General features: G+C 37.2%; 1 protein-coding gene across 6 annotated transcripts in view; it reads left to right on the forward strand.

Annotated features, from left to right (window-relative positions):
* TASP1 (taspase 1) overlaps positions 1-25,828 on the forward strand; it is a 261,474-nt gene that overhangs the window by 59,431 nt on the left and 176,215 nt on the right. For all 6 annotated transcript variants that reach the window (XR_004313102.1, XR_004313103.1, XM_032461813.1 and 3 more), the window contains one exon: positions 9,617-9,723. Coding sequence is in view for 4 of the 6 variants with exons in the window: in XM_032461813.1 (XP_032317704.1) it covers positions 9,617-9,723 (107 nt within the window). In the remaining 2 variants the exon portion in view is untranslated. The remainder of the gene's footprint in view (positions 1-9,616; positions 9,724-25,828) is intronic.

A 25,828-nucleotide genomic window follows, 5' to 3' on the forward strand; every position in this document is an offset into this window, starting at 1 on the left:
GTTCCCAATCCCAGTCTCCTGCCCAGTCTGATAACCACAGTTACTTGTTGAATTTGCTTCTCTCTGTTTCAGCAGAAATGATGGAATATAGTAGATAAATGGTATCATACTCTAGTATCTTTAGTAAGTTTTTAGATAAGTGGTGTTATAATATGGTTCTTTTAGTATTTTTTGTCAGCAAAATGTATTTTGAAATCTATCCATGTTGATACATATAGATCAATTAATTTTTAAATTGCTGAATAGCATTTTACCATGTTTATTTAGCTATTCCTTTATTGCTAGGCATTCAGGTTGTTTCTAGATTTTGCCATTAACATGATGATTCCATAAATATTCTTGTACACATCACTTAATATGCACATGTTTTATTGGGGTAGATAGTTGGCAGTAGACTTGCTGACTCATAGAAGATGTGCATTTACTGTTTTACCGGCTATTGCCAGATTCCTAAAAGGTTTGCTGTCTACTTTTGAGAAGTCTGGCTTTGTAAAGTTGCTGCCATTGATGATCATATAGTAGCTCAGAGCATAGACTTTAGAGTGACCATGGACAAGTTACCTCCAAGAAACTTTTCTCATGGAGATGTTGTGATTCCTTGAGGTAATGTATAAAGAATTCTTTCTTCAATTTATGGCACAAAGAAACACTCAGATGTTGGTTATTGATATCATTCTCACTGTTATTCATATGTTGAATGTGAAAATGATCTTGGGGATATGATTTCATCAGAATTTAATAGGCTTAGGTCTTTAACACTGACTGTTGAGATGATTTTAGTGATTGATTGCATTTGGGACTAGGTGTGACCATTAGAGCAGTGCTTTTCAACTTTGGCTGCACATCAGAGTCACTGGGGAACTTTGAAAAATCCTGAAGCCCTGGCTGCACCCAAAATCAATTAGAATAGCAACTCTGCAATGAGGTATCACTGCACACCAGTGAGAATGGCCACCATTCAAAAGTCCACAAATAATAAATGCTGGAGAGGGTGTGGAGAAAAGGGAATCCTCCTCAACTGCTGGTGGGAATGTAGTTTGGTGCAACCATTGTGGAAAACAGTATGGAGAATTCCTCAAAAAACTAAAAATAGGCTTACCGTATGATCTAGCAATCTCACTTCTGGGTATAAATCTGGAGGGAACTCTTATACAAAAAGATACATGCACCCCAATGTTTGTATCAGCACTATATACAATAGCCAAGACATGGAAGCAACCTAAATGTCCATCAACAGAACACTGGATAAAGAAGATGTGATATAATTATACAATGGAATACTACTCAGCCATAAAAAAGAATAAAATAATGCCATTTGCAGCAACACAGATGGACCTAGAGATCATCATTCTAAGTGAAGTAAGCCAGAAAGAGAAAGAAAAATACCATATCATATCACTCATATTTGAAATCTAAAAAAAACCAGAAAGAACACTGTGGACTTACCTACAAAACAGGTGGGAGGGGATAAGTTTGGGAGTTTGATATTTACACACATTAGCCACTATACATAAAAATAGATTTTAAAAAAAGTTTCTTTTGTATAGCACAGGGAACTATGCTCAATATCTTTTAATAACCTTTAATGGAAAAAATATGAAAATATATATATGTATATGCAAAACTGAGACATTGTGCTGTACACTGGAAGTTGATACATTGTAATTGACTGTACTTCAATTAAAAAAATAAAAAAAGAACAGCAGCTCTGGCTAGATGGGGCCCAGGCATCTGCAGTGTTTGAAGTTATGTAGGTAATTTAAACGTGCATTCAGTTTTAAGAATGTCTGGAATAGGATGTTGTACATTCTTTTGAATTTGTCCAGAAAATTCATTAAAATTGAAGGAAAAGTAATTTTGTTGTTCTTTGGTAAAGGACAACCTTAAATAGTTTGTGCTACAAAGTTTCTACCAATATTCCTTAGTTTTTAACTATTTTATGCTTTGGATGGACCTGAGGTAACGAGTAGAATAGGGACATTGTAACAATTTATGGGCATGATTCTGCCACAAGGAACCCTGTTTTCTTTTCTATTGGCTAGATTGTATTCTTACAGTTTTCTGCCTTTAAGTAGGATATTTTGAAAGACAGCATGATAATACTGAACATATTCTATAATTATAGAGTTTTATCATAATTGGTATACAGTATATCAGCACTTAATTTCATATGGCTGGTTAACATGGCCAGTTATGTTGTTTCAGATTTTTTTATGTTGAAGTATTTATAAATTCATATGCCATCACATGATATAATACAGAGAGATCCCATGTACCCTTTGCCCATTTCCTCCAGTGGGAGCACCTTGGCAAGCCTTTGTACAGTATCATATTCAGGATATTGACATTGATACAGTCGAGATACACAGCCCTTCCATCTCCACAGGGATCTCACACATTGCCCTTTTATAGTCTCTCCCACTCACCTCCTACCTTTACCCCTTCCTTAAAACCTGACAGTTACTAATCTAGTCTCCATTTGTGTGATTTTGTCATTTCAAGAATGTTATATAAATGGCATCATACAGGATGTAAGTCTTTGGGAATTGCCTTTTATCTTAATCACTCAGTCCGATTCTCTGGAGATTCATCCAGATGGCTGTGCTCATCAGTAGCAAGTACTATCTCATTGCTGACTATTCCATGGTGTGGATGGATGTACCACTGTTTGTTTAATTATTTATCCTTGAAGGGCATCTGTGTTGTTTCCAGTTTTAAGCTATTATAAATAAAACTACTATAAATAGATATTCATATCGGGTTTTTTTGGTAATTCTTTTAAAAAACTTTGGTAAAATACACAATGTAAAATTTACCATCTTAAACACTTTTAATGGTACATTTCAGTGGCTTTAGGTATATTTACGTTGTACAACTGTCACTACCATCTAGCTGGAAAATCCTTTTCATCTTGAAAAACTGAAACTCTGTATTCATTGAACTCTAACTCCTCTTCTCCCATCTGGCCCTTGGCAACCATCATTCAGAGTTCTGTCCCTATGAATTTGACTGCTCTAGGTACCTCATGTAAGTGAAATCACACATCTGTTGTTCTTTTGTGATACGCTTATTTCACTTTGCATGATGTCCTCAAGGTTCATCCATGTTGTAGCATGTGTCAGAATTTCTTTTTAAGGCTGAATAATATTCTATTATGTATACATAATGCTGCTGTGAACATAAGTATACAGAGGTCTGTTTTTAATTCTTTTGGGTACTCAAATGAAATCGCTGGGTTATATGGTAATTTTGTTTTTAATTTTTGGAATAACCACCGTACTCTTTTCTGTAGCAAGTGTACCATTTTTAAATTCCCAATAATAGTGCACGAGGGTTCCAATTTCTCCACACATGTTATTTTCTGGGTTTTTTTTTCTGTTTATTTTACAATAGCCATCCTAATGGGTATGAGATGATATCTCGTGGCTTTGATTTGCATTTCCCTAATGATTATGCTGTTGACTATCTTTTCATGTGCTTATTGGCCATTTGTATATCTCCTTAAATGTCTGTCTCTGAAAAGAGGGGAAAAGAAAAAGGGCGGGGCCACGGGAAAGCACTAACTTTTTAGATTCCCTGTTCTAAGTCTTTTCAGCTGGAGCAGGAGACATTGCTACAGTGGCTGTCTACCTCTGAGTGTCTGCATCTCTGTGACCAGAACCAGCAATTAGAGCGCTGATTCGGGTAGTTGGAGGATAGGGTCTTTATTGCCCACCCTGGCTCTTACAGGCTGTGTGCAGGCTGCCCTAGGAACGTAGGCATGGCTGCCTGCCGTGGGGTTGGGGATGGGAAATGGGTAGCGGCTACTGCACTAAAAGCTGAAATGGACCCAAATTAACCACAGTCTACGTCCAGGCCTTCCCCTGGGAACCCTCCTCTTTTAATAGACTCCAGAGTTTCATAATACTTACATTAGACAGATTCCAGCAGGCCAGGTGTTGCCAGGTAGGGAGATGGATTTCTGGTGCTTCCTACCCCGCCGTCTTCCCTCTGGCTCCAACTTGTTCCTTTTATATTAGACCATTCTGATTCAAGGATATCAGTCCTATCCATAGCTATTTTCATATACTTTAAAATTTAAGGATAGGTCATTTGTCGTTTACCTTTTGTATGATGTCTTCTGCCTTACAGACGTTTTACATTTTATGTGGTTTTGTCAGTGAGCCATGCTTTTAATGGAGTCTGGCTTTGGTAACATTCAGTGTAAAACATTCTACTTTAAAATGAAAACAAAACCAATAAAAAATAAAGTCTCTCTCAAAAAAGACTGATAGGCCTACTGTGTAATAGTTGAATCTTTTTGGACTCTTTTTTTCTTTTTCTTTTTTTTAGAATGTATATGTTTAAATCATTAATACCTGTAAGGTTTCATTTTTGTGTCTAGTGTGAAGTAGGAATCTAATTTGTGTTTTTTTCTCCAAATAGGGAATGTATTGTGCCAAGAAATTTTATTAATAAAATATACATTTCCTACTGGTATGAAATATCAGTGTCATTCTCAAACTCCATTAGAATATATGTGAGTTTATGTCTAAACTTGTTGGTTAGTTCCATTCATTTTTTTGTGTGTGTCCATTACTACAATATTGTTCTTAGACTTTGTTTTGAGGGCAGCTCTGTTTCCCTTTCCATCTAATTTTCCTAACAAATTTGTTTTTCCTTATTTAAAATGTTATTGATTAATCTTAAAAGTAATATGTCAGGTATATTTGTCCTTTTTTCATTGTTACTTTGATTAATTTACATCAACTCGGGGGAAAATTAATAGCTTAACAATATTGAATAATAATATTGTCCATCCAGGACAGATTTAATCAAGAGTACTTTTTTATTCTTCAGTAAAGTTTTATAAAATTGTATTTTTGTTTTCCACATCTCATGATTAGTTTATTAGCAGATATTTTGAAATTAGGTTAGTATTGTAAATAATATCTTTTTTTTTTCACTTTGCTTTTTTGAACCTCTTTATTGTAAACTGTAGTACGCATACATCTTGTCAGTGGACAGTAGTGTTGGTTTCAGGTTGGAGTTATAACAGAGCTGCTACAAATTTTCTTACATATGTCTTTTGTATCAGTGGGCATTCCCTAGATACACACATTGTAGTGGAATTTGTGGATTGTAACGGCTGCCTGTCTTCACCTGTACGAGACGATGCCAAAGTGTTGTTTGTTTTTTTTTCCTTCTCTCTCTTTTTTTTAATTGAGGTATAATTAACATACAACATTATTAATTTTAGGTATACAGTGTAATGATTTGATATTTGTGTAGCAAAATGATCATCATAGTAAGTCTAGTTAACATTTGTCACCATATATAGTTACAGAATTTGGCTTTTTCTTTTGATGACTACAGTGTTTCTCAGAATAGTTTTTTTTTACCAATGAATATAACTGTGTATACACACACACACACACACACACACATTTGTTTCCACCTACCTTGCTAAACTCTTGTATTTTTCTTATAATTTATCTGTGGATTCTTGTTGATTCCCTAAATTCATAATCCTGTCAGTTGTGAATAATTAAAGTTTTGTTTCTTTCCTTCTAATTTTTATACTTTTTTCTTCCCTTTCATACTGGCAAAGGATCATTAGGATGGAGTTTAATAGAATTGATGATAGTGAGCATTTATTTTAAGTGTGATGCTTTTGATTGAAAATTTGTAGCTATGCTTCATTCTATTTGGGGAGGTTTTTTGGGTAAGATAAAAAATTATAAATGAGTCTTTAATTTTATCAGATTCTTTTTATCTATTAAGAGGATATTAAATAGGATTTGTTAGCACAATAAATTATGTTGATTTTTTAAAATGTAAAACAACCTTATATTCCTTGTATTTATCACATACTATATCCCGTAAGGACCCAATGAAACTTCTCTTCAATTTTGCTCCAATTGTTATGTATTCTACTTGCATGTATATATTAATAGCCCCACAAGAGACTTTGGTTAAGTAACCTTTCTATTTTAAAGAAATGGCATTCTGTATCTAACAATACTTACTGCCTTAAAGTTGGCTTGGTCGATACCAAAATAGCTACAGTATCTTCCTTCTGATTAATGTTTGAATCTGTATCTTTTCCCATCCCTTTGTTTTCAATCTTTCTATGTATTCTTTTATTTAAGATGTCTCTTAAAAGCAACATATATATTAAAAATTTGAGGGGGCAATCTTTGTATTTTAATTGATGCAGTAAGCCCACTTACATTTCATGTCTTTACTTATATATTAGAATTTGAATCTACTCTTACTTTTTGCTATTTGCCCCACATGATCTATGCCTCCTTTAATCTAATTTCTTGCCTTTTTAAGGATTATTTTCTATTTTTACGTTTTCTCTTCTGTTACTATGTTGTTTTTGCCTTTTTTTTTTTTTTACCATTCTCTACTAATTAACCTGAAGATTTCAACATACATGCTTGACTTATGAAATTCTGCTAGAAAATGTTACTTTTTACCACTTTTCAGGTAATGCAAGGACTATACAATACTTGAATGAACATTTAATAGCTTCTTAACTTTTTCGTACCTTAAGTGCTACTTAAAAAAATCGTAGAACTTTGATTATTGTTTTATTCATCAGTTTTCATTTAGATGTGCCTGAACACACCCTTTCCTTTGCACTTAGTTCTCCACTGCTCCCTGCTACCTTTCTTTGTTATTTGAGCTTTCACTTTGTATTATTTTTCCTGTTACTGAAGCACACCCTTTAGTGTTTCATCAGTACAGGTCTTGCTGATGGTGAATTTATTCATTCTTGCTTACCTGAAGCTATTTTTATTTCACCTTCATTTTTGGAGGATTATTTTACTGGATATAGTGCTCTAGGTGGGCAGATACTTCCTTTCTGCACATTGAAGATAATCAGTCCACTGTCTTGGGCTTCCACTGTTGCTGTTAAAAAGTCTGCTATTCTAACTGCCACTTTTTTGAAGGTAACGTTACCCTTACTGTTTTTAGATTTTTCTATGTCATTGTTCTTATTCTCTTTTATTTGATGTATCTTGTGATGGGCTTTCATGATTTCAGTTCAATTTGTGGGTATTCTTCAGAATTATTAAATCTGTGGATTAGTGGCTTTTGCCATTTGGAAAAATTCTTGTCCAATTTGAAAAAAATGAAACTTATTTCATTCTTTAACTTTTCACCTTTAGAAATAATGATTTAAGCATATATTAGAAAAAAAATTAGTAAAAAAATACCCAAACATACAAAAATATATATTAGACCTCAAATTATCTTCTCTGTTTCCTAACCTTTCCTGTGTGTCTTTATTTTATCTCTTTCAGCTGCATTCTGGATAACTTCTTTCTGACCAGTCTTCCAACTTACTAATTCTTTTTTTTCTGTAGACTAGAGTATAGGGGCTGCAAGTCCAGGTTGTCACCTGGGCATGTAGTTGTGTTCAGCTACCTGAAATCTCTCCAAATCCTGTGCTTTTGGAAGCTTTATGGAGATTTCGTCAAAAAGGTGTGGCCAGTCAATCATTAACTCAATCACTGGTCTCTCTCTCCTTCCCAGAGGATGGTGATGGACTGAAAGTCCCAAGCTTCTAATCATGACTTGGTGACCAGCGCCCATCCTGAAGCCATCAGGGAGCCCACCCACCCCTCATTAGAGAAAAGACAGTCTGACACCCAGGACATTACAAGGGATTTAGGAGCCCTGTGTCAGGAACAAAGGTCAGAGACCAAATATTAAAACAAAAGATGCTCCTAGTGCTCTTACCACTTACCAGTGACAAGGAGTTTAAGAGCTCTGTGTCAGGAACCGAGGCAGAGACCAAATACCATATATTTTCTATTATTTCATACACGTTAATCAGAATCTTCCTTAAGCCTAGTTCAAAGCTTAATGTTCCATGACCCACTCAGGCCACATGTTTGCAAATCTATGCAAGAACCCCAGTCAATCCAAAAACTTTCAGGGACAGTTTTTATCTTTTTTTCTTTCTGATTCACCCCATTACCCTTCCTCTTCTCCTTCCTTCTTGTTCTTGTGCTTGTTCTTTTTTTCCCTCCTGTTCTGCAGTGATCTAAGACAACCTTGCCTGAACACGCTTGGTATTGGATAGAGGGTAGGGGTGGACTTGCTTGGTTCTGGCTCAGCCTTTCTGTGAGGGTATTGGCTCTTTCAATCCCCAGCTTTCTGTGCGAAGTGTCTCCTATAAAGCTCCCCGCTTAGTGGGCCCTGGGTTTGACTTACGCCCCTCCTCGATGCCGTGTAATCCAAGTCAAGTGTGCTGGTGTTGCAGGTGCTTATGGCGCAATAATAATGGCTTAGTCCTCAGTTTATCCTCAAAATTCAGCTTGGTGTTTTTCTGTAAGGTTTTTAATGCTTTTAAGGTGGTGTTTTTCATGTTTTATCCAATATTTTTGATAATATTTGGTGGGAGAATTACTCTGAATAATTTAGTCTGCTGTTATCAGAAAACTTTGGTAATCTTTTCAGTGTTATATTCCAGTTTGTAATGTCCCTTGTCAGCTGAATCTAATTGTTTAAAACTATATATCAAGTTTTAAAATTTCAATTGTCATATTTTTTATTTTTAGAAGTTCTGTTTGGTTCTTCTTCAGCTCTGCCTGGGCATTTTATCATCTTTTGTTCCTTAGTCATATTTTCAATATCTTCTTCTTATGTCTTTGAGAGTAAACCTGTTTTATATTCTGTATCTGATTATGCCAGTATCTGAGGTCTTTGCAGGTTGGATTATACTTTCTCATGTTTGACTGACTTTAATTTTTTCATTCATGATTTACTTCTCATGTATTTTATGAATTTTTTTAAACTATGGGCTCATGTTCATTGGAACATGGGAATTCTTTGAGGTCTGGGTGAGTTAAGGTGGGTTTTTTCCAGGGAGTATTTACATTTGTGTTTAATGGGTTTTTTACGCATTACCTCACAAACATCATTTTTGTTTTCTTCAAGCCACACAGATCATATGAATTCTCCTAATCCTATCTGAATATTTAAATATTTTTTACATTTTTATATTTTAATATTATATATAGATTTGCTTAAAATTCCAATTGTTCTTCTTTAAAAATAAACAACCCTCCCCACATGTGCACCCCACCCCCAACAGGAATCCCCATCCCAAGCCAGTTCCGTGTAACAGGACCTTTCTTCTCTTACATTTGTAGCCAAGGCTGTATCTTGCAAGTTTCCTGCTGCTTTGCATATTGGGGTTTTTTCTAATTTTCCTTTGCACTGGGCATATCACCCTCTGGGGTTTCTGCCTTTTTAGGTGGATGATCTCCAGTATGTTTTCTTCTGCTGCATTGGACCAGCCAAGTCTCATCTCTTGTCTCTCATACAGAGACCTTCCAGACCAGGGCTGACCATACATTATCTGCATTAGCAGATACTCCCAGATAGCATCTACCTTCAGAACTCAGTTGTCTCTCTGGATTTGACCTTCTTCTTGATTTTTTAACCTTAGATTATTTTTCTTATCCTTACCACCTCAGTGTACACTGAAAAGACTTGTAAAACTCTTTATCCAACATTCTCAGGGATTCTGTCCTGAGAAGGCTCTTCAGGATTTCTTGTCTGCCCCTATTGCCCTAATATTTTTCAAATGTTATTTTTAATGTTTCTTTTATAGGATTCAGTTTAGCTGCATTTAAAAGAAACAAGAGGAAACTAGAGCTGGCAGAAAGGGTGGAAACAGATTTCATTCAACTAAAGAAAAGAAGACAATCAAGTGAAAAGGTCAGGAGGTGTTTGAAATATTAATAATTAATGTATCATAATGATATATTTAGTCTGCATTTAGATGTATAAGCTTCAGAATAGTACCTAGTATCTAGTAAAAATGTAATGCATGCCACATACGTACTTCTAAGTTTTCCAGTAGCTACATTTAAAAAAGTAAAAAGAAACAGGTGAAATTAATTTTAATAATTACTTTATTTCAACCAGTGAATCCAAAATGTCACTTCAAAGATGTAACCAATGAAAAAATTCTTAGTGAGCTATTTTACTTTCTTTCCTTTTTTGTATTAAGTCTTCAAAAGCAGTGTGTACTTTATACTTTTACAGCATGTCTCAATTATGACACTAAATTTTCATTGGCAGTATTTGGTCTGTACTTATATATCCTAAAATTAACAGTTGAAAAAGTAGGTTTATGTAACAAGTTATATTAAAGCATACTTAAAACTTTCCACTAATTGAATTGAATATCTGTTTTAGAATTAAAATAATTAAAATGTAGTAAAATAAAAAATTTAGCTTCTCATTTGTCCTCGCTGCATTTTCAGTGCTCAGTGGCTGCATGTGGCTCACAGCCGCTGTTTCTGGTCGTCGCAGCTCTGGATTAACATGGCTGTTCAGGGGATAGAGTGTTACAAAGAAATGTATATATTGGATTCATGTAGGTTTTTTTGCACATTCTAATTACACGTCTCTGCTGCTGCTTCTTACGCATTGTTTGTTTGCATTTCATGCATTAGTGTTGCCATCATGAGTCCACGTGCGGCATTTCTTAGGTGTTTGGGGGATAGAAAAAAGTTAAAATCAGTAATATTCTTCCTCAACCTGTGGCTTAGAGGTCCACTAGCACACAGTTCATGATGAACTTCTCATGTCACACAGTCATTTGATATGTCTTGGCATCTCCTTAATATTCTTCACTGATTAGCCCTTCTGTAATTGCTTGTGTACTGGTTTATGTGTCCTATCATAGCTATGTGTGGTTTACTCATCTCTGAATGCATACTGAATCACCTCTCATCGTGATAGCTATTTCCCCAGTATGTTGCCACATGGGCCAGTTAATCAAACATTTTGGTCCAACCCTTTTTGTTTTCTGCCAGAGAAGGGTAGGAATTTAGGAGGCAAATGAACAGATGAGTAGGGAGAGCTTGGTGAAAGTAGACAGTAGTATGGTTCTATTTCTTGGGTTTTGTATCCCATGTGATGTCTGAGTGAGCAAATCTAGGACTTTTGTCCTTTTAAAAAAATTGTGATAAAATTTGCGTACCGTGAGCAGCTTAATCATTGTTATAAATGTGTATACCCGTGTAACCCATATACCTGTTGAAATGTGGAACATTTCTGTTCTTTTGTGCTTCTTCCCAGCCATTCTCCACCTCTGTAGGCAGCCACTACTCTAATTTTTATTGCCCTGGATGTTTTGTGTTGCTCTTGAACTTTATATAATTGGATTCATACAGAATGTGCTCTTTTCTGTTTGGTTTCTTTAACAAATGTTTTTGAGACATTGTATCTCAGGTTTATTTTTTATTAATTACTGACTAGTATTTCCTAGTATGAATTTACTGTGATTTGTTTATCCATTCTCCTGTTGACAGACATTTGGTTTGTTCTCAGGTTTTTACTATTATGAATAAAGCTGCCATGACCATTCCTATACAGGCCTGTTTTTCTTGTTCATGAACATCAGTTTAGGGTTCTTGTGCATGGAAATATCAGTTGATCTTGTGGAGAATATCTTCAGCTGGTCTTATTCAAAAGATTCATTTTTTTAATTCAGAAAATACTCATTAAGCAGCTACTCTTGGTACTGAGCTGGGTAGTAAGGAAACAGTGATGAACAAGCTGGAGGGAATTCATGCTCTAATGAAACTTTTCATTTTAGTGGATAGCGGCAGAAACATATAAACACATAACTAAGTATGATGATTGCCATGTTTGGTAACCCTTGTAAAGGAAAAACAAAAGCACAAGATGATGTGATGTAAAGTAACTCGGATGTGAGAGATGGAAAGGAGACTCAGAGGAAGACTCCTTTAGTTAGGATGATTAACAGACACCTCTCTGAGGATGGAACATTTAAGGCGACATCAGAAAAATATGAAGTGAGTTTTATGAAAAGTCAGTGGGAAAGTGTTCCGGGGAAAATGACCTGCATGTGCAGTGGCCCAGGTAGGGTCTTGGCATATTAGAGGAATGGGGAAGGAGGGTCAGTGTGCCCAAAGCAGAGTGGGCAAGAGGAGAAGGGTATGATCTGAAGCTGGAGAGTTAGGAAGGTGCTGGCTCTTTGAGGAGCTTCCCCTTGTACTTCAGGAATAATGAGCAGCTGTTGAAGAGTTACAAGCAGAGAAGCAGTGCGGCCATGTTCGCATCTTACAGAGTTCTGCTGGGCTGCTATGTAGAGAACAGGAGGAGGCAAGAATAGAGGTGAAGTGAGGAGACCAGGCATGAAGTTATTACAGTCGGGAGATGATGGCACCTTGGACCATGGGTGATTGGGATGGAGATGGAGAGAAGTGAGTATATCCAGGATATATTTTAAAGTTCTCTAGAAAGACAGGAATTATTGAGACCTTAAATATTGGTAAGCTAGAGAGAGGACTGAAAGATTTTAGCTTTAGGCTTTGGGTATTTGCCATTTCCTAAGGTGAGGAGGGCTGGAGAAAGTTGGCTTCATGGTAATGGAGGTGGGAAGTGAAAGTCAAGAACTTTCTTCCTCCATATTTCCTTAGTAGACTCGGATTAACTGATGCTTCCTATTTTCACCGTAAAACATATTATTTGATGCCAAAGCACCCTAAACACCCAAAGCTAATAGACCACTCTCAATGTTCTGTGTTCCTTTTACTCCTTTGAGTTGAATTTTATGCCATCAAAAGCTTCATTATGCTAATTGTTTTTTTATCATTGTAACAGCACAATTCATCAAGAGCTTGTAAACTGATGAATATTGAGGCTAAAAAGAGACTTGTCTGCTTGAAAACTAAGAGTTTGTTTGAAAACTAACTATAAAAAGCAGAATGGGTCTATAAAAATTACTATAGAATTAAGTATGGGCAAGCCGGCTGTAAAAGATTGCAAAAAATCATAAAATCTAGAAACATTCTGCATTCAGAGTGCACTGTTAATGTCTTTGTATTCTTGTTCTATTTTAGATAAAAACTTGAAATCATGGGACAATCCAGGGTGTTAATAGAAAGATGATATGGAACATTTTTATGTGGGCTCACATTCAGAGAAAAGGCTTTGGTCTTACATGAAAAGGTTGGCTGGTGAGAATGAATAGATTTTTGTGTTTTAAATAAAAAGGAAATATTTACTATATGTATCCTTTTTTATGATTCTCTGCTTCACCAAGAGAATATTCAATTTTTGGGAAATTGAATATTCTTGCCTCCTCCTGTTCTCCAATTTTTTGGAAAAATTGAATAACCACTCATGAACCTGGTTAAGGAGATTTCTAATAAAAAGCTTGAAGTGGCAGCAGGAAAGGAGTTGATAATATGAGTCTAAAGCTTGAGGGGGGTGGTTAGGAGGGAGAGTCCCATTTGGAAATTGTTGACATCAAAAGGAATATAAATACATGTGGCCAGATGAGCTCACTTAGGAGTGAGTGGAGATGGAGGTCTGAGAACTGAACCTTGAGCCAGGCCATCGTGTACCAGTTGAGAGGAGGAGAAACCAGCAAAGGAGAAAGAAGGAGAGGCCAGTGAGGCACAGGTGCCATCAGGAGAGCGTCTAGGAAGCAGAGCAAGAGCATCCAGAGTTAGTCAATGCCTGGGTCAAGTGCTGCTGAGAAGACAGGCAGGAGGACAGAGGACTGGCCGTTGGATTTGGCACCTGGAGACGGTGGCCTCGGATAAGGACCGTTCTGTGACATGGATTGTAGACCAGTGTGGACCAGGTCCATCAGGGAGAGCAAGGAAACAAACGTGGAGAAAACTCTTCTGGGAAGTCTTGCCACAGAGTGGTGAGAGAGAGGGAGGCGGGGTCAGGAGAGTGTACTGTTGTCAGTTACATTCTGTGAATTCAGTGAATAATTTCACCTATGAAGGCTCAGTTTCCTTAACTGAAAATAGTGATATTCTGCTCTTGTGGCAGGACTGTTAACGAGAAACAGAATTGTTCATAATGGATGTTCAAGTGCTTGGCAGCTTTCACTGACGTAGACACCATCCTCTTTGCCTTTGCCATTGTGGACATCATCTTTAAGGTCACTCAGCTGAAAAAGAAGGAAAAGTGCCACCAAAGGAATTGCCTTGAATGGAGTCTTGTAATGGAGAGACGGAGAGTAGGGAGGCAGGTCATTGTGGTGGGTGGAGAGGTGGAATTCAGGCATGATTCAAATAGAGTATTTTAGGCCCCAGAAATGACAAGAAGATATTTTTAATGTTCAGAATACATGAACTTCAGTGTGTTCAAAGCACTGTTTGACATTGGTGTCTAAAAATGACTAGGACCCAGCTCCTGCCTTCAGGGAAGGATGCTGGCCACAGGCTTTGTTTTACAGATGTTTGTTGCATAAACTTTGTAAAGGTAATAATGCTCCCAGAAAGAAAAGACCACCAGATAGTGAGCCAGTGGAGCATAAAATTATCATTTTTAAGAGGAAGTATAGCAGTTTTTAGAGATAAGACAGGAAAGGACGAATGGCTATTTTCTACATCAACCTGTATTTAGTGTGTTTCTCCCTGCCCTGTGTGTGTAGTCTCAGCATAGTCTTGGTTAGCCAGCGTTGACTAAGGCCCCGTACTGCTGGGGGATGAGCTACACAAAAGAGGCTGTGAGTTGGGTACATAAATATAGGAAGAATAGTTTTTGATAACTTCCCTAATGTTCATGTTTTTTATTATGCAGTGTTGAAGGAGATAAATACTGTTTTGAAAGGAGTGTATAGTAGGATAAGTATTTTAAAGCCTGAAAATAAAGTATATAAATTTAGAAATTTTTCTTACATTGATACTTTTTTTCCGAAAAAAGGAATTGATTGAACAGACATGATCACAGTACTAATAGAAATCAAAGTTAAAGCAAGAAAAATATTTAGCTTGTTACTTCAATTAATTAGAGTATTTCTGTTTTCTTGTCTTTGACCATTTACATTTACATCTGACTTAGTTTTAAGTAAGAATGGTTAATCCAGGGAATGCCTTTTGCTGCAAACAACAGAAGACCTGACTGTGACTTAGGAAATGCATATTTGTCCTTCTGCTCCCTGGCCTTTTGCCTCATAATAAAAAATTTGGGTGTTTGCGAGAATTCATTAGCTTAGGTTCCCAGTGATGCTAGAGCCAGCGTATCTGGGATTCTCTTGGGTCTTTCTCTCATGCCGTTTGCTTTGTGGATGTAATGTGGCTCCTGCAATTTTAGATGTCACATCTGCATCCAAGATGAGAAGAAGGTGGGTGGGAGTGGGGAGACTAGTGCCAGGTGTGTCTGTCACTTTTTAATCAAAAGTTTCCCAGAATCTCTCTCAATAGACTTCTCCTTAGTTACTTCTTGGAGGGGCAGTAGACAAGGGGGACCATTTGGTTACATTCTGTGAATTCAGTGAATAATTTCACCTGTGAAGGCTCAGTTTCCTTAACTGAAAATAGTGATATTCTGCTCTTGTAGCAGGACTGTTAACGAGAAACAGAACTATTCATAATGGATGTTCAAGTGCTTGGCAGCTGTCACTGACTTAGACACCATCCTCTTTGCCTTTGCTGTTTCCATGTTGTATAAAATAATCTCTCAGATATTTCATGTCAAGAATTTTTTGCCAATGACACTTCCTCTGGGACATCTTCATCCTTTTGTCACAACTGCATTCCTTATTTATGTTGGTAAGTTTGTCTTCACCAAGTTCTCTGACTAGATACAGTCTCTTGAATGGTGGCAGTGTCAAAAATTCCCATGGTCAACTATTTCTTCCATAACTTCATTTATCTTTTATTAGAATTTTACTTCCAGCATTGTCACTTTTTGTTTCTTTGCTTCACTTTCATCTTTCTTGGCTAGTGCCCTTTTTTGATTGATCTGTTTTTGTAAAATGTCATGTGGATTCATCACTGGGAGACAAGGAAGCAACACAGCTATACACTTTGCTGTCTGTGCAATGGTCCATCAATGAAGACTTTGAATGAAATGGCATGGTTGGTCACTGATCATGATGGGCGTCTAATATTTACATAGCGATCTCTGAGCTGAAGAGCTGGTAGTGAAGTTTGTATTTTATGCAGTTACTCACAGTTCATACACCATGGTAAGTGAAATCTGAACCATGTTGTTGAGTGGTCTTATTTAACCAAGATGTGGTAACTGAAATTTGTCTGTATCAGAACTAGACAAAGCGAGGACTGTGTTTGTGAAAGGAGCCTGAACTGTCTGTCCTGTGGAGCTTCCTTCGGCCTGAATTTTGCTGATCACATATCCACGGTGCAGCTCAGCATGTTCCTCCATCCTTTTTTCCTTCCTGCAAATTGGCATCTGCATTCTCCCCAGACAGTATTGCCATGGACTCTCATTGCTGTGAGGATATTTAGTTTATGTGATGAAGTGTTGACATGTTTTAAATTTACCTTTTGATACAAAAAGTAAAAGGTAGTTGTGTTGGTGTTAATCTTTATCACTTTTTGAAAAAGGAAAACCATCTTTTGGAATGAAGTGGTTGACTCATTGCCCAGTCGCTGTTCTTAGCTTCTGCTCCAGGACTGACCGAGTTGTCACATAATTGGAAGGGTTGCTGCACAGAGGAGGTATGCATGTTGGGATAACAGACCGTGCACATCATGATCGAGATTTCATAAATATCAGTTTCAAACAACTAGCCCTGGATATTACTGGAAGAGACTTTTATTTTTGGAGTGTTAAAAGAGGTTGGGGGTATTGTTTGATCTCAACATTTTTGATGTTTCAAGCCTTTTTTTTCCCCCTCTTCACTTTTCACAAGCATATTGTTGAAATAGTTTCCATGTCTTTTTTTCTTTAATAACAGATTCTATAGTTCGATGTACATGGAATTCTTTGCCTCCTCCCACCACTTTTACAAAGTAATTTAAGTTTCCAATTAATTTCATTGGTTTTTAGGTATAGCAGTACTTGTATAGGGCAGTGATATGAAAGATAATCAGACCTTTTCCATCATATAAGTATCTTTCATTCTTCAATTTCTGATGAATAAGTTTAGAAAATTTTGCAATGCTTTGTACAGTGTTGTGTGTCCAAAACCACTCTAAAGAGATGCTACAACTTTTAATTTTGTGTTCTTTGGCCACCACATAGGGACATCAAATTGGCCACATGTTTCAGGAAGGAAATGTTGGGCATTGCTTTGTGCGCTTCATATAAATATATTCTATTCTTTTGAAGTATATTGTGGGTAACATTTTTCCCTTTTATCCACCATCTTGAAATTATTATGTAAACGCTTAACTGTATCATACTAAATCACTGTATTTTTTGGGTGAGAGGTAGGTTAAGATCAAAGAAAATAAATGCACAAAAAAACAACATATTCTACTCAGATTGTTCTATTTGTACTTGTGTACATGTCTGTGTATTATGTATGCAGAAAAAGGAGTAATTAGCCTTTTATAGACGTTTACTTATCTGGAGTCTTGCTGTGTTTCTCAAGTAGTTAATGCATAGGTATCTGAGTAAACAGAAGTAAGAAACTGCTTTGCCTCCTCTTTTACATAAAGAAATATACTTTATATATTTAAAATTTTTCATAAAACTGAAAATTCATCCTGTGGAGTGATTATCTTCTGTTGGAAATTATTTCTTTGAATTGTAAGTAATATATTAAAAATAATATTTTCATGCCCTAAGACTAGCTTGATTAAGCCTATAGAACTTACATGTAAATCAGTAAGTAGGCCAGTAGCTTGTTTAAGTATATTGCTAGATAACCACCACCAAATGCATTTATGCAGCTTCCAGAGCCTAGTGATCACTTTTCCTTTGCAGTAGGGGTTTCATTAAATGTCTGTGATTTGCAGCACTTTATGTCAGTTCATCAGTTATCCAAATCCAGAACTTTCAACCCTTGATAGCTGGACAATTGCAATATTTTTTTTCTCCAGTTTTCGAAAAAGCTTCTAAGTTCTCTTATAAAGATTCAATAGCTAGTAGGTTGGATTTCTTCCCAAGTCTTCCCTAAACCCTCACAAAGCTATGCCTTAAATTTATACTGAGTCTTAAAGTTGTAAGTGAGATATGATTGAGGTAAGAAGTGAGTGTTAACAGATCTTAACTGCTGTTTTTATTTTGTAAGGAAAGTAACTTGTGGTTTTCCAGGAGACTTGTTTTAGGTTGACATCAGATATTGTCAGACTTGTAAATCCTCCCTCCAATTTTAGTATCATCAGCTCTGTAGAGCCTCCTTTAAATTTTAGTGTTTAACAGAACCAAGGGGTGGGGGGGGGGAACAGAGCTTTCCTTCATTGTCATAGGGATAGTCTCAGCTGATCCTGTATATAATGTGCAAATCACCATTTATAGCTTTCCTAAAAGGAAGTGCCTCCAGGGAATGGAATTTCACTGGGTCTACAGATAGACCTTCCTATCTGAGAACTGGCTCAGACCATGATGTTGAAAGCATCAGATACTAAGTCAGAACTTTTAAATATGTCCTCACACGATATCACCATGTGCTAACGACCTGAGTTGACCATCACAGGCATAGTAGTGCTACCTCATGCATGGCTGATAAGACCAGTAGAATAGACCAACACATGAAAAGACAAATGTGTACACACACACACACACACACACACACACAGATCAATAACAAGGGTGTTTCCAGATCACAAGATAAGATCCATGCTTAATTAAGTTGAAGGAAAACTATCTAGAATTTTTAAAGGCCTGATTGGCCTGTGTCTTCTGTAATCAGCCTAGAACCTTTTAAATAAAAGATCAGATGCCAGAAACTATTTAGAATTTAAGACCTGAGGCTAGGATTACTTGAGGAGCAGAGAAAGCAGGGAAGCCTGAGAGGTGGGGTCCAGTGGACCGGGAGTTCTAGTCCCAGTCTGCCGTTAACAGCCCGGAGACCTTGGGCAAACAGGGAGCCTCTCTAGACTTTAGTTCCCTGAGCAGTAAAGGCAGCATGCCGAACCAGATGATCGCCGTCATTCTTTCCAGCGTGATAGTTCTCTGATGTGTTTTTACTGGCAACATGGCGTTTGTCCAAGCCTCTTGATCCTCTCACTAAGAGATTCTTTATCCTAGCGTTTGCTAAACCTGGCTGACCATTGTATTCATCTGGGGAGTTTTAAAACTGCAGCATCTTAGGCTCTGCTCTCAACAGACTAAATACAAATCTTCAGGGCCAGTGTTTAAGACTCATTGCTTTTTCTGCCTGATGTGTCACAGTGGACCTAGAAGAGCACCTGCTTAGTGATCGTTGTTTATATGAACGCAGAACATTCTAGAAGAGTTGGTAATTGCATGGTTGCATTAGTTAATAGTTTCATATCACTCTTACTCATGTAGCTCTCTTGCAGGTGGACTAGAGCCCTTTTCTCCTTACTCCAGAATTTTTCTACAGGTAATTGTCATTTTCCACAGGCACCTGACACAGTGTCCATTTAATGAAACTTTGTTGGAATGGATGAATCTAAAATTTTATTTCCTTGCCCTAAACTCTTCCAGTTGCTTTTTACACATTTCACTTCTTTGCCCTGTCACACCCTCGCTGAGAATGTCTAGAATCAAGCGTCATCACTGTCTTCTGGGTGACTACAGCAGCATTCCGACTCATCTGCTGGTGTCCCTTCCAGTCAGTCTGTACACAGCATTTGCAGAATCATTTAAAAGCGTACCCTGATTTGGTCATGGCCCTGTCTGCATTCTTCAGTCACTTCTAACTGCTTTTTAAAAATTGAAGTATAGTCAGTTTACAATGTGTGTCAATTTCTGATGTACAGTATAATGGTTCAGTCATACATATACATATGTATATTCATTTTCATGTTCTTAGCTGCTCTCAAGAATAAAGTATAGGCCCCTTAACAGGGCTCACAGGACTTGATAGGAGCGGGAGCCTGTCTTTCTTTCTAGTCTTTTGCTCTTTTACTCTGAGTCTGGGTCACGTTGTTAAGATTCTACCTGAGTCAGGGCCTTTGTCCCTATGATTCCAGACCCCAGGAATATTGCCTCTCCCACCAAGTCCCATTTCAGCTGTCATGCTGCTCCCATTGCCTCTCTATTAGTGTGCTCACTTGACTGTCTTTCTCTTCCACTAGAGTGTAAGTTCCAGGAGGACAGGGATTATATATGTTTTGGTTATACCATGGCTTCTCAGCTTGGCATATTTGTTTAGTGAATACAAGCACTGTTTTTTGGGTTTTTTTGGTTTTGTGGGTTTTTGTTGTTGTTGTTTTATTTTATTTTGTTTATTTATTTTTTTTTTTGCTTGCTCCTTTTTGGTATGTTTACCACCATCAAGTCCGTACCTTTTTGCCCTTAATGGTTGGACAGTTAAAGTATCTTCATAACTGGCTTCCCTGCTTCTAGCCTTTTTCCATTCCTTTTAATTCTGTGTATTATCCCAAGATACATTTCCTTAAAAGTATCTGCATTGGTTTTGTTCTTATCCTGGGAGAAGCTTTGATAGAATCTTTACTATCTGTAGATTAAAACCCAAAGTTTTCAGCCTGACTTTATGAACCTCTTGAAACTTGGACCCAACCTACTCTTCCATTATATCTCTTCTGGAATAATCTTTTTTTTCTCCTTCCAAATACATTTCTCTATTTGATTTTTCTTGAATTTGCTGGAAGTTCTCATTTCTAAGTTTTGCTCGTGTGTCTTTACCTTTGTGGAATAAATGATAATTAATAATGGAATACCAATCATTTCTCTTCCTAATGAAATTTTAATCCATGTCCTTCTTTAAGGACCAGCTTAAATGCCATCCAGATCAAAATAAATTCCTTTCTTCTACTTAGTACATGTAATGGGTACTCAGTAAATGCTCGTTGAATTGAATTATCTACTTTACATCATTGCCATTTTGAGATTGGTGTGTGTGGTTATTTTATCATATTTTTGTAGGCATATAGAGGCATGAACATTTTGTTTTTTATTCCTATCACAATGCCTTTCCTTAGTTGACATTACTAACTTAAATATCTACAATCAGTGATTCCAATATTAATTCTGAGAAAGCAAAGCATATGTTATTTTCTTTAAATGTAAATCTTACGGTCTTTCAAGATAAATTTGAATCTTTTATTTAAATACTTCAATCATATGTGTCTAAAACTATGCCTCACTTTTAGCAATAATCTTGTATTTGGGGATATAGTGAAAGTAGAGTTAAATTATCTGAAATATTACTACTAATATTGAGTGAAGGAAATGATTGCAGGGGAAATAAGGTCTTAGAAACAGCTCATAGTTGCAACTGAACATTCCAGAGGTGAGTCAGGAAGTGTCCACAAGGGGGCGTGCCCATCTAGCCATCTAGAGAAACTTGACCAAGTCTCTCTCCTATTATGCAGGTAGAAATGCCTGTTTTACAAATGAACTCCTAGGTCATGTCTTTTTTTCTAGGAAAAAGAATGGAGCTTCACCACAACAGAAATTCCTACCCATTTTCTAATACCTGTTTATTTTGGTTGTGTGATTTTCCAGGGAGGGGCAGGGGACAGGATGGAAATGGGGATTGCCTTGTAAGCTAAGGCAAGTCTATGAAGCTTGTGATTGTGCGCCCCCCCCCCCATTTTGAAAATATTTTCACTGTGCAAGCATTGTCATTGCTTCTGTGGTCATTTAATGTCATTTGCTCAAGGGATTGGCAGTGTTGCATTTTCATTGCTCCATTGATTTGCATAGCCTGAGGTTATGAGGAACTCACTAGCGAGGGACCTTAGGAGTGACAGGTTTGAGTGATGTTTCCATCAGAGGTCATGGCCTCTTGGGATCTTCAGTTTTTCTTTCCAGTACTTGTTTTACCTTGTCTTCAACATTATCACCAGCAGACATTTATTGACTACTACTTACGTGCAGGTTTTAGGGAGCAAGTAGAGCATGTGGCCCCTGACCATTGTATGTGGTCCAGGGGAATGAAACGGTAAAGGGAGGTCATACTGTTTGGTATGTGCTAGAAGAATGAAACCATCAGTGAGAACTACAGGGACTAGCAGGATGGAGAAATTGCCCTAAGTGCACTGTTTCTCATGGTAGGCTTTATGGAAGAGGTGGAATTTAAGCTGGGTCTTGGATAAAGATTAAAGCTTACATACCTGTGTGCAGAGAAAAAGAAAGTCCTAGGTTTAGAAGCCTGTGAGTGGATAAGCTGGTTGAACCAGAGTTTCTGTAGGATAGTGGTTTCAAACCCAAATGCTTATAGGGGGCCATAGCCTGAATGTGGGAGGCAGTCTGGGGAGGGAGGGGCGTGGATTGCAATACATATTCCACTTTAAGGTATTCAACAAACAAAATTCACGACACTAAAATCATATACCATGCTGGTCAAACCAAACTCTGGTTTTCACAGCCTGTAATCCCCAGTGGGGCCATGACAGTTGATAAGATACAGCTGTTCACAGAATTTAGCAAAGTGAAATAGGCCATAGAGGAAGTAAGTCCACAGCCAGAGTGGACTTAACGTCCACTTGAGTGCAGATGGACTCAACGTCCATCTACTTTTGTTTGCAGGAGAATATTTTGAAATATATATGAATGGTGCCCGTCCCTGAGGCTGTTTGCATCAAACACAGCCTTCTGAGTGTTGGGAATCTCTGAAAACATCATTGAGGTTAATTTGAATGGTGCTAGAATTTCTCAGATATACTACTATCTTAATTAGTTTATATCCTAGAATATACTTAGCTTCTTTCCTGCTCTTTGTAATTCTTTGATCTGTGTCTAATTTCTAATAAAATTTTAATCTATTGAGGAACAAAAAGAAAATAAGCATATGGACACTTGTTCTTTTTTGCTTGTTAACATGTTTATCTTTAGTTATATATTTATGATTTTGAATAATAATTTTTTGTGAGTATACTCACATGGTCAAATAAATACTACTTTATCTAAAAAAAACTCATATCAAATAAAGTCACTTATTACTGTGTTATTAAACTCAGTGTCAAATATTGTTCTTCAGTCTGAAGAGGGTGGAATTTAAATCCAGGTTAAATGACCCATCCCATTTGTTATGGTGTTTCATTGGCAGGAATAGACTCCAGATTGTCCAAGTTACTTTCCAGTCCTTTATCTGTTATTCCCCACTGCTTTAAGACTCAGTTCAAAGGCCAGAGGGGCTCTGGTATTTAAAAGAAAAAGTGTAATTTTATCCAGAGAAGGTAAATGTAAGCTCTGAAATGAAAGAAAGACCAGAGGTCCAGACCACGGCCAGGTGTTCCTGGAAAGAGCCAAATTGGACAACTAAATTGAAAAAGGTTGCCTGCTCTTATTTAACAGACTTTGTTACTGTCTATTTAATTAGCCGGGTCTTAGCTCATTTATGTGTGTGTTTTTTAATCTGCCAAGGTAGCGACATTCATGGCCTGTTAGTGTGTGTGCTGGTAGAGTGTTGTGCTATCTCTGTCGCTGAAGTAGGTGATCCATGTGCCTCTGTGAAGTGGAGCTGCCGAATAAGGGGCATCCCCTCCTTCTCCCTCGAACATGGTTCCCAGACGGCAGGGAGTGAGTTTAGGATCTTGAAGGATGACTAGCTCTCCGGTGGGAAAAGTGAAGTTCAAGCTAAAGTATTGTATGGGTATTAATTACTTAGAGCTTTTAGGGAAAGCAGTTTGGAATTAAAGAACCTGAACTGGTTAATCAAAAACGAGGAGAGTGTGATCTGGTGCCAGATGCACTAAGAGGATGGGAGGGAAGGAAAGAAGTGTCACCAGAGAAAACGCTGAGTGGTGGAGTGTGCGACCGAGATAAAGATACATACTTTCTTCATTGATAGAGTGAGAGGCTTAGTGTTTCATGGTAGGAGCCTTAGAAGTTTATTTTGAACAGGTGACCAAAGGGCACACAAAATCTCCTGAAATAAAGATCATTTCCATATTGTGAGAAATGAATCTAGACTTTGGTTGTTATGGGACGAGTGAAAGATTTCTCAGCAGTTGTTTAAAGATGTGCTTTGGGGGCAGAACCCATTTAGGAGGGATGTGCAAAAGCATTACATTTAGGGAAGATCTAAATGTGAAATAATCAGAGAAACCTGTGAGGTTGTAGGAACACTGCTTTAAATAGGCTGAGTCTGGATTGTGAATACAAACTGAGTAAGGTGCAGTTTCTGAGGACAGGGAGTTTGAGTTGTATTGATGAGGTTCAATTAAAAAATATTCATTTCTTGACATTTTGTTAGTTGCTGCTTACAGGTGGATGAGGGGCAGGACAAGCTTTGAAGAGTCCGGGAACAAGCCAGTGTATAAAGAGTCTTCCAGACTGGGGAGAATGGCTGGTTTTAGGTTGTGCCTTTAGGGCCAGGGCCTCCCGAGACCTTTTCTGGGGTTACTTGAGGCTCTGGGACTTGAAGAAGGGCAGAGTTTTGATGTGGCTCAGGGCTGGGGAGTAGAGAAGAGCCGCATTTGGGCTGAACGAAGTGCCAGGGAAGCAGGAGTGGCCGTGTCTGCTGTCCCTCCAGTGGGCCAGGGCTGTGCTGGAGACGGGGGAGCGCGGCCTTTGCTGAGGCTGAGGTGATTCACAGAGAAAACGATCGCCTGTTAGATTAATTCATTGAGTTAACAAGCTGTCTCATCACAGAACCAATTTTGCCCTTTTTTTCTTTTTATTTGTTTATTTTTTATTAAAAAAAATTATTATTTTTAATGGAGGTCCTGAATGGAGGTACTGGGGATTGAACCCAGGACCTCACGCAGACTAAGCATGAGCTTTTACCATTGAACTATATCTCCACCCCCTTATTTGTTGATTTCCTTCTATTGCCTTTTTGGATCTTAATGTTTAATCATTAAGATTTTGATTTTTTGATTTTTCATCTTATCTCTCTTTTTTCTCTTCAAGTTTATCTTGTTCTCTTTCTATCTTGTTTAGCTGGACACTTAGCTTATTAATTTTTTTTTCTTGCTATCAACGTTTTGGGTATGAATTTCCCTGTGAGTACCATTTTTCCTATATCTCTCATAAGTTTTGCAATGTAGTATGTTTATTATCATTCATCATTAAGTATTTTTTGTTTCTATTTGGATTTCTAATTTGATGCATAATTTATTTAGAAGTGCTTTTTTCTTTTCTAATTTTCAAATTTTATTCATCTTTATGGACTCCTAGATTAATTGTATTATAGTCAGAGATTATATTCTGTTTGATGTTGTTTCTTGAAATGTGTTGTGATTTAGTTTACGGGTTAATGTATGATCAATTTTTGTAAATATTTATTTGTATTTGAGAAGAATGCTTCCCCTCTAATAGGTACAGAATTCTGTGAATGCCTGTCTATTTAAGCTCTTTAATGTGCTATTCAGATCTTTTATTTCTTACTGATTTTCTTTTCTTTTTCCTTTTTTGGTCTTTTGACCTATTCATAGCTAAGAGAAATGTGTTAAAATAGCTCATTGTGAGGCTTGGTTTGTTGATTTCTCCTTGTTGCTGTGTTTTTGCTTTATATATATTTGAGGCTTTTTTTTTTAGGTACATACAAATTTAGAATTATTATATCTCCTTGGTGAATCTAAACTTTCAGTATTTGTCATGTAGATATCCTTTGGTTCCGTTAACACTTTGTGTCTTAAAACTTATTTTTCTTGCTGTTAATATAGCTACATTGTTTGGGTTGGTACCTGCCTGGATCTCTCTCTCTCTCCTTTTTCCCTGTCCTTTTACTCTCAGCTTTTCCATGTTCTTATTCTTCAAGTGTATCTCCTATGAATAACATACAGCCAGATATTAAAACCCGATTAATTAATTTTGTTTTTCATGAAGGCTTGTTGTTTTATTTGCTTACCCATTCCTTGTTTCATGCCCGATTGTTCTTCTCCTTCTTGGATTATTGTCTTATTCCTTTCAGGCTGCTGTAACGAAATACCATAGACTGGGTGGCTTACAGACAACAGGAATTTATCACAGTTCTGGAGGCTGGGAAGTCCAGCATCAAGGCCTAGCAAGATTTGGTGTCAGGTTG

This window comes from Camelus ferus, chromosome 19, assembly GCF_009834535.1.
Source record: "Camelus ferus isolate YT-003-E chromosome 19, BCGSAC_Cfer_1.0, whole genome shotgun sequence".
NCBI lineage: Eukaryota > Metazoa > Chordata > Mammalia > Artiodactyla > Camelidae > Camelus > Camelus ferus.